This window comes from Nematolebias whitei, chromosome 1, assembly GCF_014905685.2.
Source record: "Nematolebias whitei isolate Nwh7 chromosome 1, NemWhi1, whole genome shotgun sequence".
NCBI lineage: Eukaryota > Metazoa > Chordata > Actinopteri > Cyprinodontiformes > Rivulidae > Nematolebias > Nematolebias whitei.
Genome location: NC_056498.1, coordinates 34948108 through 34962361, shown reverse-complemented (window position 1 = coordinate 34962361; position 14254 = coordinate 34948108). Strand labels below are relative to the sequence as shown.

General features: G+C 40.9%; 1 protein-coding gene across 2 annotated transcripts in view; it reads left to right on the top strand.

The window, feature by feature from the left end:
• Positions 1 to 14254, top strand: part of LOC119409659 (pyruvate carboxylase, mitochondrial) — a 472483-nt gene that overhangs the window by 33099 nt on the left and 425130 nt on the right. For both annotated transcript variants that reach the window (XM_037676564.1, XM_037676571.1), the window contains exons 5-6: positions 4283 to 4448; positions 6233 to 6378. In XM_037676564.1, the coding sequence (XP_037532492.1) occupies positions 4283 to 4448; positions 6233 to 6378 (312 nt within the window). The remainder of the gene's footprint in view (positions 1 to 4282; positions 4449 to 6232; positions 6379 to 14254) is intronic.

Genomic DNA, 14254 nt, shown 5'->3' with positions numbered 1-14254 from the left:
CCCCCCCCCCCCCCCCCCCGATATTGGCACCGATACTGATACTAATATTGGATCGGTGTGTCTCAACTGAAAACTTGATTTTTATTGATCTAAAGCAAAGGTTTGCAACCTTTTTCATTGAAAGCCATTTCTACCCCTTCGCTCACTGAATAAAATGTGTCAGGAGCCCCACAGCCCACTACAACTGTGAATATCAAATAATATAATCAAAAGGTAAAATTTGCTAAATAGTTGCAAAAATCAAAAACTAGCACAACTGTACCCAAGAGCTAAAACTAGCAAAACTACACCACAAACGTAAAATTACCGAAACTGTGTATAAATGCTAAAATTACCTAAATCATTGCTAAAACTAGCAACATGAGCCAAAGGCTAAAACCAGCAATTAAGCAGACACGTATACGTAGACACTCCATCGAGCACTGAATAGTTTGTTGAAGTTGACGCCATTTTAAACGTGGCGGAACTTCACAAAGAACCGTTCTCCAAAGTGTTTTAAGTTGATCCCTGTCATTCACACACAAATATATATGGAAAACAAACTAAGTTGTCTTTTTACAGATCAGTTAAAATAAACTTACCATGCTCTTTTCAGCAAAATACTCAACACAGTATTGCTCGCTGCTTTGGCTGTGCTGAAAGTGAAACTTAAGTGAGAGGCCATGACTTGAAAGTAGTCTTCATGCTCCCTCTGCTGGACACATTGCACACTTACAGCTGGTTCCCAGCATTTTAGGGGTGAAAATTAGAAGTTTTATATTTGCGCACGATGGCCCAATTGTCACCGATACTGGTATGTCCCCAAGCATCTATGTTGGCCTAAAGTATCGGCCGTACCGAAATATTGGTTGTGCTCTAGTCGCAATACATCCGACATCTCTGTCGTGAATTCTGTTTACATTTAATTCTACATTTAATCTGTAGAGAAAAAGGAGTGGCACTTTTTATTTTTCATATGTCTCTGCTAACGCTTAACAAAAAGTTTCATCATATTTATCTCAATTCCAAGTTTTAATGAAATAATTTGAATAAAGGGAACATTGTTTTTAGAGAGAGAATAGTTTTTGCACACCTGCGCCTCTTTTGTCCCCAGTTTCCTTTCTACACGGTGTGTTTGTGTTCTCCAACCGTGTCCTTCCGGGTGAATATCGTGTCCATCTTCGTTCCTCACCTTCATTTCCTGCTGATCCTCATCTCGCCGCTCTTTTACTCCTCGCCGCTCCGTCTTCCTCCCGTCGTCCCAGGATCAGCCAGCCGACAGTTGCTTTTTGTCATTTCTCTGATCCGTCTCTCATGCGTTATAATTTTCTACGTGGGCGTGCGGTCCAGCAGCCAAGTCGAGGTTGTTTGGAGGCTTTTCCGTCCAACTCGTTTCTGTGAATCAGTCTGTCAGGGAGCCCAGCCACTCCACGCCAGCCAAATGTGTGTGTTCTTTCCCTGCGCTGCGAGAATCGACGTTTTACCTGCTGTTTACTCTTGTCGCTCAGTGTTGAACACAAATCTTTTATTTTTGTACCTTCTGTGTTTTGTAGGTTGATGAATGTGGAAAAGAGACTGTTCTCTGTGCACCCCGGTGTGTGCTGTCTGAATCCTTTTTCACTATTCAGGTCTGCGTTTTAGACGCTTGAACCTGCTTGTATGCGTACAGCCTCCATTGTGTGTGTTTGTGTGTGTGTGTGTGTGTGTGTGTGTGTGTGGTGGTGGGGGGGGGGGGGGTAGCATGGCTCCTTTGGCCTGGCAGTAATCGCTCCCTGAACAACAGGACAGCCCATAATTACTGGACGCCTTGAGCAGATGGCACACAACCATCCAGAGATGGCTCTATCTTTCACCCTCAGCAACTACTGTACCAGCCTCCGTGTGTGTGTGTGTGTGTGTGTTTGGCCTCCCCTGGACCTTTAAATTATGCTTGTTTTGCTCTCTCTGTGTCGTACTGGTGTCCACTGAGCAGATATTTAAATAAGTGATTGTAACTAACACTGTGTTTAAATGTCATTCCCTCCTTGCCTTAGAGATGGTCCAGTTCTGGTCCTCGAGGGCCCATGTCTTGTTGTTCTTTTAGAGGTTTGTCTGCTTTGAGACACCTGATTTAAATAAACGGAGTGATTAACAGGCTTCTGCAGGACTCGAGGACCTGCTGAAGATTAAGGAAGCGAGTAAAACGTGCAGCGGCCCACGAGGATCAGGATTCGGCTCCACTGCGTACCAAATCTGAAATTTTATCCATTGACAGCATTCAGAATGAGGTTTTAGTGTAATTCAACATTAATAAATATTTATCCCTCCATCCATTGTCCATTATTAATGTTTTACCCTCTTCTTCATTTTTGGGATTTTGGGGGTCACTGGCACCCATATCCAGCAGTCACTGTGCGAGAGGCGGGGGAACACCTGGACCCTGCCTCTCGATGGAGGCAGGGTCCAGGTGTCTCCATCACAGAGACACATAGAGACAAACGAGACAAACCTTTCACTCTCTCACTCACACCTAGGGACAATTTAGTTACCACTCAGGCTAACGTGAATGTTTTTGGTCTGTGGGAGGAAACTGGAGTACCCGGAGAAAACCCACGCATGGAGAGAACATGCAAACTCCACCCAAAAAGGTTCCCTGGCTGGGATTCGATGCGGTGACTTTCTCGCAGAGAAGCGGCATCACTACCAACTGAGCCATCGTGCTGCCCTAATAAAATGGACAATAAAGACAAAAACTGGCATCCCTTGAGTTTTTATTGTCCGCTGGTTCAAGTTTTAATTGTAGATCCTGTTCTATCTATTGGCTCATTAGGGATGATTCTTGGCCAATAACACCCTGAACTGTAGCTCATCTGAAAAGCTGACGGTTATAGGCCTGTTGCGATAAACAAATCAATTAATCGCATGATAAATGAAAATTATCAAGCTAATTTTCATTAATTTCATTAATTCGTGTCTCTCTTTCTACTGAAGACACTGGATGACAAAAGGCTCAACTCCAGTTCTCTTCACTGACCCCTCCCTTTCTCATATCTCTTTAAAATCCATTTTAACTGCCCAAAATCACATTTTTGGATCGTTAAAAGCAGATTAGCTGAGAAGCTAAGCTACAAGCTAAGCTAACAGGCCGACCTCGGGATAAAACCTCCGTCTTGTCTAAGCTCCAAAATTCACGGTCGAAACCCGTGCCTTCGTGTATAAGGTTTATTTTTCCCTGAAGAAAGAAGCTGTCCAGATGACCTGGCTGAGAATTATTGGATTTGATACCTGGATGATTGAGCGTGAACTTTGTTGCCTTGAACCACTTTGGCTGTGGCTGCCTGACTGGGAGGAGTCAAGGACGGCCCCCAGGAACCATCTTAGCTCCAGCAAACTGGTTGGTCCACTTAAAAATTTACTGCTTGGTGGGGAAATGGTTTACTGGAACTCGTCAGACTGATAAAGCTCTCCGGGCAGAGGGTGAAACATCTCTATAACAAAGAAACTGTCCAGATGACCTGACTGAGAATTATTGGAAGCTGAGAACTTGTTTCCCGATTTTATTTAATTTTTTAATTAAAAGCTTTGTGTGAAAAATACTAAGCTAAAGAGCTCAAACCACACCGAGCAAACGCCATTTTGAGAACCGAAAAACATGAACAAGAGACAGCCCATGTCACGTCAAGGGGCCTCCCTCCCATTTTTCTTAGAGACGTGCTGTTCGCTCCCTCACTATCCATCCTTGTGTTCAAACAGTCTTATACTGCCATCCTGTGGTCAAAATAGGCATTACACTAAAAAAAATCAACATTTCTTCTTAAATTTGACAAATTCCTAATTATTGTCAAATTTCAATCAAAATGATCGTTTATCGCACTAATTTCTGAGACAACTAATAGCCCAGCAAAATTTATCGTGACAGGCCCACCAAGTTTTAACTACTTCTGTGTTTACGATCGATGAGCTGTGGCGGCCATCTTCAATCAAGCTGACTGTGAAGTTGTGCATAAAATGGGAACTTCCTAAAAGTTTCAACAAAACCCGCCTTGTGGCTCTTGAGGTATTTTGCCAAAAATCTAAGAATCGGATGATTTCTGGTTGACCGAAGTACTTTATATGGATGAAACCAACTTGAACTTGAGTTTCTTTTAGAAACCATTTAAAATCCTCTCCACCCTGTGTAATTCTGTGCCCATCTCAAAACATAAAAGTACACAAACCTTGAGTTTGAGTTTTTTTTTTTCTTTCCTGAACTTCTCTAGTTTCATTTTATCTCTACATGTAATTTTGTAACTTAACACTTCACATGCACTCTTTTTCCTCCTAGGACAACAACGTGGACGCCATTCACCCCGGCTATGGGTTCCTCTCGGAGCGGTCGGACTTTGCTCAGGCCTGTGTGGATGCAGGAGTGAGGTTTGTCGGACCGAGCCCGGAAACGGTCCGCAAGATGGGCGACAAGGTGGAGGCTCGCTCCCTGGCCATCAGCGCAGGTGAGGCGCATCGTTTTGTTAACGCTCGGAGGAACTGATGTCCTGCAGTTGTTGAGCCCAAGATGAAACCATTTCAGTTTGTCACACAGAACGATGAGCTGAGCAAGCACTTGTTGGTTGTATTATATTAAATCATCATGTGACAGCTTGCTTTGATTATATTACTTTATTCTTATACATGTATATATCAGTTTTATCTTTAACTTTCTTTTCCAAGTCGCTTAATCTAATATTCTCAGACAAAATACACCGAGTGGAACTTTGACATTGCACTGAATTAGTAGTTTAAGCATTAACTAGGGAAATTGCATTTCCTGCGAAAATGCAGTGTGAATGCTAATTGCAGAAGAACTTGGTAAAAACAGCTAAAATTAGCTAAAAACATGCTGAAATGTAGCTCAAATGGAAGAACAAGCCTAAATTAGCAGAAGAAAGCAGAAAGAACACATATTTGCTGAATTAGGTTTAAATAAGCAGAAATGAGCACAAAAATTAAGAAATTGGTTAAAACAGCTGAAACTGGCAAAAAATAGCTGAAAAGTAGCCGAAAGGCAGAAACTTAAACTACCAGAAGGAAGTGGAAAGAGCTGAAATTAGTTCAAAAATATGGAATTGGCTGAAAAAGCTAAAATTTGCATAAAACGGCTAAATAGAAGCTGAAACTAGTATAATTAAGCTGAAAGGAGCATAAGCTGAAATTATCAGAAATAAGTTAATTAGGCTGAAAGTAGCAGGAATTACCACAAAAACTTGAATTTATTTGAAAACAGCTGAAATTAGCTTGAAAATGCTACAAAGATAGCTGAAAAAGTAGAACAAGCTTAAATTAGCAGAAGGGACATGTTTGACCAATTGGACTGAAAGAAGCAGAAATGAGCACAAAGTGGACATTATCTGAGAAAAGATGAAAAAATAAAACGACAGCTAAAGAGCTTATTTAGGCTGAAAAAATTTGAATCGAGTGCAAAGAATGTGGAATGAGCAGATAAAGCTAAAATTAGCATAAAACAGCTAAATAGTAGCTGAAATGGCAAACAGTTATGCAGAAATGAGCTAAAAGCATCATAACAAGCTGAAATTAGCAGAAAGAAAAAAGCAGCACAGAAATATTTAGCTGGCAGGAAAAAAATCTAAAAGGAGCACAAAACAGCTGAAATGAGCTGAAAGTAGCTGAATTAAAAAAAAATTGCACAAGGAAGCTGAAAGAAGCTGAAGTAGAACAAAATGTGAAAAGAGCAGTTGTAAACGGAGATAAGGATTTGAAGGATGTAAAATGAGCTCAATTTGGAAAATTTAAAAAGGTTAAATATTTCAAAAAGCCAAAGTTGCACCAATACCAAAAGTCATAGCACCCTTCTGAAAGAGCTGAACGTTTTGATTTTACGATTTGTTGAAATGGCAAAGAAAAACCTTGTGGAACACGAAAGATGCTCACACAAATAACCAAATGAGACCAACGATGATCGACACGCTGACGCTCGCAAGGCTCGTTAATTTTTATCAACGTATCTAATTCCTGCTGCCATCTTTTGCCATCTACTTTGCTCTTCTGGGAGCTCTAAGAATTTAGTCAAGTATAAAAGTACAAACTGTTTTTGCTTCTCCAGCATATAGTAACCGTTTCACCTGCTTAGGACATAAATGTGAAAATTCTGTTCATGCTGAAATGAAAGCGCAGATCTCTTAACTTTGTGCCACGAAACTAATCTTCTGGTAAAACGAACAAAAAAAAAAAAAGCAAAACATGGCAAAGTTAGTTACACTTCTCACTTTCTCCTGTAAAGGTGTGCCAGTGGTCCCGGGAACAGATTCTCCCATCGCCAGTCTGCAGGAGGCGCAGGTGTTTGCCCAAACGTACGGCTTCCCCATCATCTTCAAAGCAGCTTACGGAGGAGGCGGTCGAGGCATGAGAGTGGTCCGGGAGTACGAGGTGAGCACTTTATTTAAAATTTGACCGAACAGCTGGCTGTCGCACCGTTCTTCTATTGTAAAAGAGAAAAAATAGCATTGAAGTTGTTTTCACGTGGGTCAGATTGCTTGAAAATAACCCTGTCCGAGCTGTCAATCACTCCACACGTCCTGAAAATTACAGTATGTCACTTAGCCTGACTGATTACAATCATCGAGTCTCGATCCTTTTGATCAATTTCACTTTGTGTGAACACTTATGAAGCATTCACGCTATTGTGATCCTTTTTTCTTCTGTACCTTTTTCAGCATCTTTCTAATTTCAGCTTATTTATGCAAGTTTCAGCCTTTTCTGCTATTTCAGCTACTTTTTAGCTGTTTTGCACTCATTTAAACTTTTTCTGCCCAATTCAGCAATATTGCAATCTCTCCACTTCCTTTTGGTAATTTAAACTTTCTGATTTTTAGCTACTTTTCAGCTGTTTTTGTTGGAAATTTCTGCCTTTTTTTTTTTTACAAGTCAAAACAATCAAAACACAATAGCAACCAAAAGGCCAATCAAGAGGAATAGTAGCGAAAAACAGCTCGATTATAAGGTGATGTAGAAAACTAAAAACAGGAACATGTCTGCATTGGTTTATGCCAGAAACGTAACAGATGTTTTACGTCACTTAGAGAGGTCAAGGTCGAGAGCTTCAAATCTTTTTGTTCAGTCCTCATTGAGGGAACACTGCAGGTAATAATGTCCTGAGAGCGCACGCTGTAGCTGCACTCACATAGAGACATGTTGGAGATGTATGAAGGCAACAGACCAAGAAGTGATTTAAAGATGAAAATTTACCAGTGAGAGTCTGCGTGAAGTTAATGATGTCCAGTTAACCAGTGAATACTGGGTGCAGTGGTGGGTACGATAATCACAGCCAGTTATGAATCTTAGTGCACCATGATAGACAGCATCCAACATCTGCAGGGTTCTTGTAGGCGCGTTCATGTAAATAATGTCACCGTAATCAATGGAGGGAAGGAAAGTCACAGATACAAGGCGTTTTCTAGCATTCAGGGTTAGACAGGATCTGTTTCTAAAAAAGAAACCCAGTTTAACTTTCAGTTTCTTTACCAAGTTTTCCACATGGAGCTTAAGAGAGATGCGAATCGACCAAGATACCCAAATATTTATAGGAATCAACAAACTCAGAAGGGGACACCATTTGAGGATGAGATCAGAGGAAGAACTGCTGGGACCGACTTCCTGTTTGAAAAAAGCATCCCTTTGGTTTTGTCTGTGTTTAGGACAAGTTTGAGGTGGAACAAATCAGTCTGGATGATGTCCAATGCAGATTTCAAAAGCTGGAAAGCCTTAGCAACTGTTTTAGCTCGACAATAAACAACTGTGTCATCAGCATAGAAATGTAAAGATGCATCAGGGATGCTTCAACCTACTGTACCTATGTAGATTGTAAAGAGGGTGGATCCTAAGACTGAGCCTTGTGGTACACCATTACTGACTGATAGATAACTGGAAGAAGTACCATTATGTTGAGCACATTGCCTTCAATCTGAGAGATGGTTAGAGAACCAACCAATGGTGTGTTCTGAGAAACCAATTTCTGAGAGTTTATGACACAAGATGTCATGATCCACAGTGTCAAAAGCTTTAGACAGGTCTAAGAAAAGTGCAGCACAATAATCCTTAGCATCCAGTGCTTCAACGATGTCATTAAGAACCTTCAGTGACGCGGTCGTTGTGTTGTTTCCTGAAACCAGATTGATGTGGAGGTAAGATGTTAAATGAGTCCAGGTAATTTTTGATTTGAGAGTTTCAGTTTTTCTAGAACCTTGGCTAAAATGCAGAGTTTAGAGATTGATCGATAGTTGTTCAGTGAGGGGGGGTCACCTCCCTTCAGCAAAGGAAGAACAAAGGCTGTTTTCCAAGTGTCTGGGATGGAGTTTTGACTTATGGAGAGATTGAAGATGTGGGTCACAGGGACTGTGATGATATGAGCAGCCTGCCTTAAGAAATAAGGTGGAAGTTCATCTGGACCTGCAGATTTTTTTTAGTCTTGACCAGGGGTGTCAAACCCACTTACAAAACGGGGCCAAAATTAAAACCTTTTTAAAACTAAGGGCCGGTTTCAGAATCTACATCAACTCAAACTAGATGCCCAAAATTTTTTCTTGGTTGCAGGTTCCTCAAGATTTTGACTGGTCTTATTTGACGTTTTCTGTTGCACTTTTGACATCATCATCAATGATTACTGAAAACAATGAAAGTGATATAAAAGTATTTTACCTTTTTAAAATAACTTCTTGGGGACCAGCTAAGATGTCATCGAGGGCCACATTTGGCCCCCGGGCCTTGATTTTGACACACCTGGTCTAGACCTTTCAACAGTTCATTAACCTCACTAACTGAGAACGGGGAAAGAGTAAAGGTGTGATTTCCTGAAGATTGACTTGTAGGAGAGAGATGGTTTGTAGAAGTTTGACTTTTAGGGGAAGCGTCTGATTTTCCATTAGTAATTATTAATATTCGATTCTGTAGAAGCTCTGTATTCCTATTGTTGAGGTTTGTTGTTTGTCATCTACTTTCTTTCTCCCCTCGATCATTTGTTCTGTATAGATATAAAAAAAATGGCGTAGTCTTTTTGTGTTTAATGTCATTTCTGAGCTGCCGGGGAATCCTCTGTTCGGTCTTTAAGGCACCAAGTTTCCCAGCAGACCCATTTATTGACGTAAATGATCACTGTTCTAAAGCCGTTTGTAGCTTTAACGTCGTGACTGATTAGTATATTTTAATACAGTTAAGATGCACTAAAGCTTCAGACTAAACTGAGTTTTGTTCAGTAGAAGTGGTCCTTTGGGAAAAGCTTGTGGAAAAATTCTGACTGGATGAAAGAAAAGTCTGAACCACAACTTATTGATATCTGAAAGCGGACCAAGGCAGGCCTTTAGAAGAGACTAATGGCTAAATAAAACCAATAAAAATCATACGAGCCATTCTTTACGGGTTGATTCTGTCACGGATACACGTCTCAGTTGGAAAATGAGTTCCCTCAGGCCAGCGGAGTTGGCCTTTACTTTAGAGTCAACCTGATGCCGAGTTAGTTTTCTGTACCAGCGTTATCGATCCTTCAGAGGGAGCTGCCGTTCGATACGAACACTGCTTCTCTGGATTTGTCTCTGAAGTCCGACCCTGTCCAAGTTTAAAGGATCACATGAGAACAGTTCAATCTATATGCACAGATCTAAGCCTCTTCAACAGTTTGTCATTTATTCTTGCATTGAACAGTTGTTTCCACAGCGGGTCTCTGGAAACTCCTTTTATAGAACAACTACATTTTGTTCTTGGATACACCAAGATAACGGTCAGGCACATTATATAAATTATATTTGAAAGAAATGTACAACTTAAAGCTGCACAGCAAGTTTCAGCTAATTAGCCAAAGTGTTTTTTTTTTTTTTTTTGGAGAGGAAACCCACACATGCACAAAGAACATGCAGACGGTTCAGACTGGGATTTGATCCAGCAACCTTCCTGCTGTGAGGCAACGGCTCTGGCAACTGCTCCACCGTGCCGCCCTAGAGTGATCCGCGTTCAGCGCAGCGTTTGTGTTCGAACCCACGGCTCAGATCTGGAGGAGCACAGCGTAACCCACTGAGCCACCCCAACATACAGTAGTCCCTCGTTTATTGCGGAGGTTCTGTTCCGAACCCGCCCGCAGTAAATTAAATTTCACAAAGTAACAACTTTTATTTTAATATTTTTACATATTTTAAGGCTTTATAAACCCTTCCCACACTCTTGCAATGTTCTAAATTCGTAAACCTACGTCATTTTAACGACATGCGTACATGTACTGTACAGTACTGAAAAATGTTATGGCTCACCAGCCTTGGTCCGGTTCTGGTCCGGTTCTGATCGGCTCTCTGCTGTCACTAAGTGCTGAAGTCAACATGGATAAGGACCAAACGATTAAAACTTTCCTTCCATTTTGGCAGAAAGCAGCAGGCTGGAGGTACTGTTGAATTCTGGGAAGTGCACTGTTGCCTTGTGGGTAATGTAGTTCTTGTGGACTGGTGCTAGTGTAGAATTATTGAAAGAAAACGACAAAATGGCAGCGCCTTTCCTAATTATTTTTTGTAATCAACTTTTTCCCAACCACGTGAGCACAGTAATATTACTGTACAGTCCACAATCGTGTCGTGTACAATTATTATTTTTGTCCAATATTATGGACTGTACGTCACAAACCACGATGGAGCGAGTCCGTAGAACCGCTAAGTAGTGAGGGACTACTGTACTTTGTTTTATTTGAACTTTGATCTCACTTTAAAGCAAAAGTTCAGATCTTTTTAAATGGGGTTCCACGCAAAAGTTATGGAAAAACATCAGTATGTTACCTGTTGTAGATGGCTTGCCAGTCGGGACAGAATTGAACTATTTCTCAAAGAGCCAACAGCTTGACCAAACGAGGCCAATCTCATAGTGGACTGTCTTAAAAAACAGTGTGTGTTGCTTTATAAACCTTTACATCGTCATCACTTTCACATTAAACCGTTATTTACATTAATTTGTATAATTAATTATTTGAAAGCTTATATTTTATAAGTGGAAGCAGTTTAGGTACAACAGATATTTTATATTTCTGCTGTAATAACCATTTGATGTGAAACTAACTATGAGCTAAAGCAGTTAATCTCAACTTTTTTCATTCAACCTTTATTTAGACAAATTAATCCCACTGAGCCTCGGAGACTCGTTTACAAGAGAGACCTGATTTTAACAGAATGATGTCAACAGTGGACGACAATAGGCGATCATAAAGGATACAAATTGAGAATAACAAGTGAAAATTAAATGGTATTAAAAAAATCTAACAAAAAAACCCCAAAACAACTCGGCTACGTTGTAAGGTGATGTAGAATTGGTGGGTTACAACCCGAAAGTGGGTTGTATGTTCATTTTCGGTGGGCCCTCGCAAAAAACGGTTAAGAAAAAACGAATCACCATTCCGAATCAGTCGTATGTTTCATGCTTCTACAAGTGACAGAATGATTTAATATTACACCGTTAGTCATATATTCAGTACACGGCTAAAGATAAACATTTTCAAACTGCAGTAGTCCCTCGTTTATCACGGGGTTTAGGGGACCACGCCCCCCGCGATAAGAGAATTATCGCAAAATAGAGATACAATAGTCAAAGTTCAAGTTTCACTCCCAATCTCCTCGTTCTGTGTAAACAATTTAAATACTGTAATATTTTAAATAAACAATCCGTACAGCTTGGATTGTTGTGAACGGTTAACAGTTGCGCGGAGGATAAATGTGGGCGTGGCAGAGGGCGCTTGCAGGTGGCAGAGAGCGGAGGGAGCTTCTCCCTGCACCTGTGGGCTGCACACAGGTGCAGCAGGCGCTAAATCGTTAAAAATGTATTTTAAATAAACAATGCCGCTCGTGTGGCTCATCCATCAATCAGCCGATTGTGTGTCATGTCCAGCCTTATTTTGAAAAACCGCAAAAGGGCGAGTCCGCGAAAGTCCAAACGCAAAGTAGCGAGGGACTACATTACTTGTTTAATAAAGGGTTAGTGAGGATGGTTTCAGTTCAAATGCATCTAAGTGGGTAAAGAAAATATTTCCCCCCATCGGCACTTACCTGTGATCTGTTCAAAAGTCGTCCCTCGCTGTATCACGGTTCACTTCTTGCGGCTTCACTGTATCCCTCAACTGGTAAGGTGTTACTGGTTCTCCCACCAAACGCCGCTTGAAAAGATTTGAACTATCGCTTTAATGACTGGCCTTACCGACACTGAGGAGTGTCGGGTAATAAAAGTGAAGTAAATGCACGACCCTGAGAAGTTCAGCGAGGGTCCAGTGTTCGCTTTAGAACTGAAACCATTTCTTTTAGAAGTTACTGGATCAGAACACGTCGCGGAAACGCTCAATTTGTCACGATGTGGTTTGTTGAATCTTTCCACGTACAGACTAATTGTTGCAGACTTTTCTTTTCAACGTTCCCGTCAGAGTCCTCCGTTTCCTGTAACGTCGAGTTCGCCCTCGACTCCTGAGGCGTGCATCGGTTCTTGGTGGTGCAGTTCTTTACTCACCGATCCATTGAAGAACTGGCAGCGCCGCGTCGTTCTGGAGCCTCTCGAGCCTCGCAGGTCATGAACCGGAGCAAAGAACGACCTTCTCCGAGTCCTAGCACCGTCTAATTAACAAGCTGTTGACCTTTCTTGTTGCTCGTTGGAGCCACGCGGGCCTCTGCAGCTTGTGCAGATACGATGAGGACACCGTAAAGAGATTTCTTTGTCCTTTGGAGACCCGAAACAACAATGTGCAGGTTCACTCTGAACTCATTAAAGCCAGCTTGAAGGTCATTTGTGTACTGAGATAAGAACGAGCTCAACGGTTCTCACATCGTAGGACGACATGTGTATGTTGTCGACTAATATGAGGCAGGAAGACCCTGATCTTGTTTTGATGTGCTTCCTGGAAACGATAAGAGCGGCACGCATCAAAGCTCTAGTGGCAAAACAAATGACAGACGGGTTGAACTGACGTGTGACGGTTACAAATGGAGTTCTCCAACTTTTAGTCTGTCGGAACCCGTCAGTCGTTTAAGGAACGACAGGTGCGCAGATTGACTTGACGACTTTTCAGTCCGTTAGCTTTGAGCCAGTTCTCCCAGCTGCTGACTCGGGCTGTTTTCGCACTAAAGATTTAAAAACGAGGTTCGTTGCGTCTCTTGCACGTCGCGTTCAGCAGCGCACCAGTCAAGTTTGCAGACTGTCACTTATCATTTATAAACGAGTCAACAGTGCAGAGTGTAACAGCCTTTATTCAGTTAAAACTTCCTGAATCGTTGAGTTCAGTTCCAAATATTTTCACCATGGTTTCGCCCATTTGTTTCTGTGCTCTCTGTGTTAGCAAAATCTCACGAACCCCTGATTGTGTGAGTTTATGAAGCGCTCACTCTATGGCGATCCATTTTTCTTCTGTACGTTTTTCAGCATCTTTCTCGTTCCGCAGCTTTTTCAACAAATCATAAATCAAAACGTTCAGCTGTTTCAGGAGAAGGGTGATGTGACTTTTGGTATTGGTGCAACTTAAGCTTTTTGAAATATTTAGCCTTTTCTGCCACTTTTTTCATAGAAAATCAATTGAGCTCATTTTCCATCCTTATCTTTGTCTGTTTACAAACTTTAACAGCTCCTTTCACATTTTGTTCTGGTTCAGCTTCTTTCAGCTTCATTGTGCAAATTTAAACTTTTTTCAGCTACTTTCGGCTGTTTTGTGCTCCTATCGCATTCTTTATGCTAACTACATTTTTGTGCTTCCAACTTTCTGATAATTTCAGCTTGTTATGACCCTTTTTGCTTATCAGCTTTTTTCCTGCTATTTCAGCTACTGTTTAGCCATTTTTATGCTAATTTTTAGCTTTTTTAGCTAATTCCAAAACTTTTGCACTCTACATTTTTCTGCCCAATTAAGCAAAACATTTGCTCTTGTAGTAATTTAGGTTTCTTGTAGCTTTTCTCTCAACTTTTCAGCTGTTGTTTTGCTAATTTCAGCTTTTTTCAGATAATTTCCACTTTTTGTGCTCATTTCTGCTAATTTCAGCCTAAATGGGCTGAAAAAAATACCTTTAAAGCATTTAAAAAAATCTAATTTCAGCTGTTTTCAAATCATGTTTTTAATGTTGATTTCTGCTACTTTTCGCCTAATTAACTTTTCTGCTAATTTCAATTTGTTGTGCTCGTTTCAGCTGATTTTTTTTTTCTAGTTTCAGCTTTTTCTGCTATTTCAACTTCTATTTAGCTGTTTTTGTGCTAAATTTAGCTATTTCAGTTAATTCAACATTTTTTTTTAGCTCATTTCAGCTCCTTCCACTAA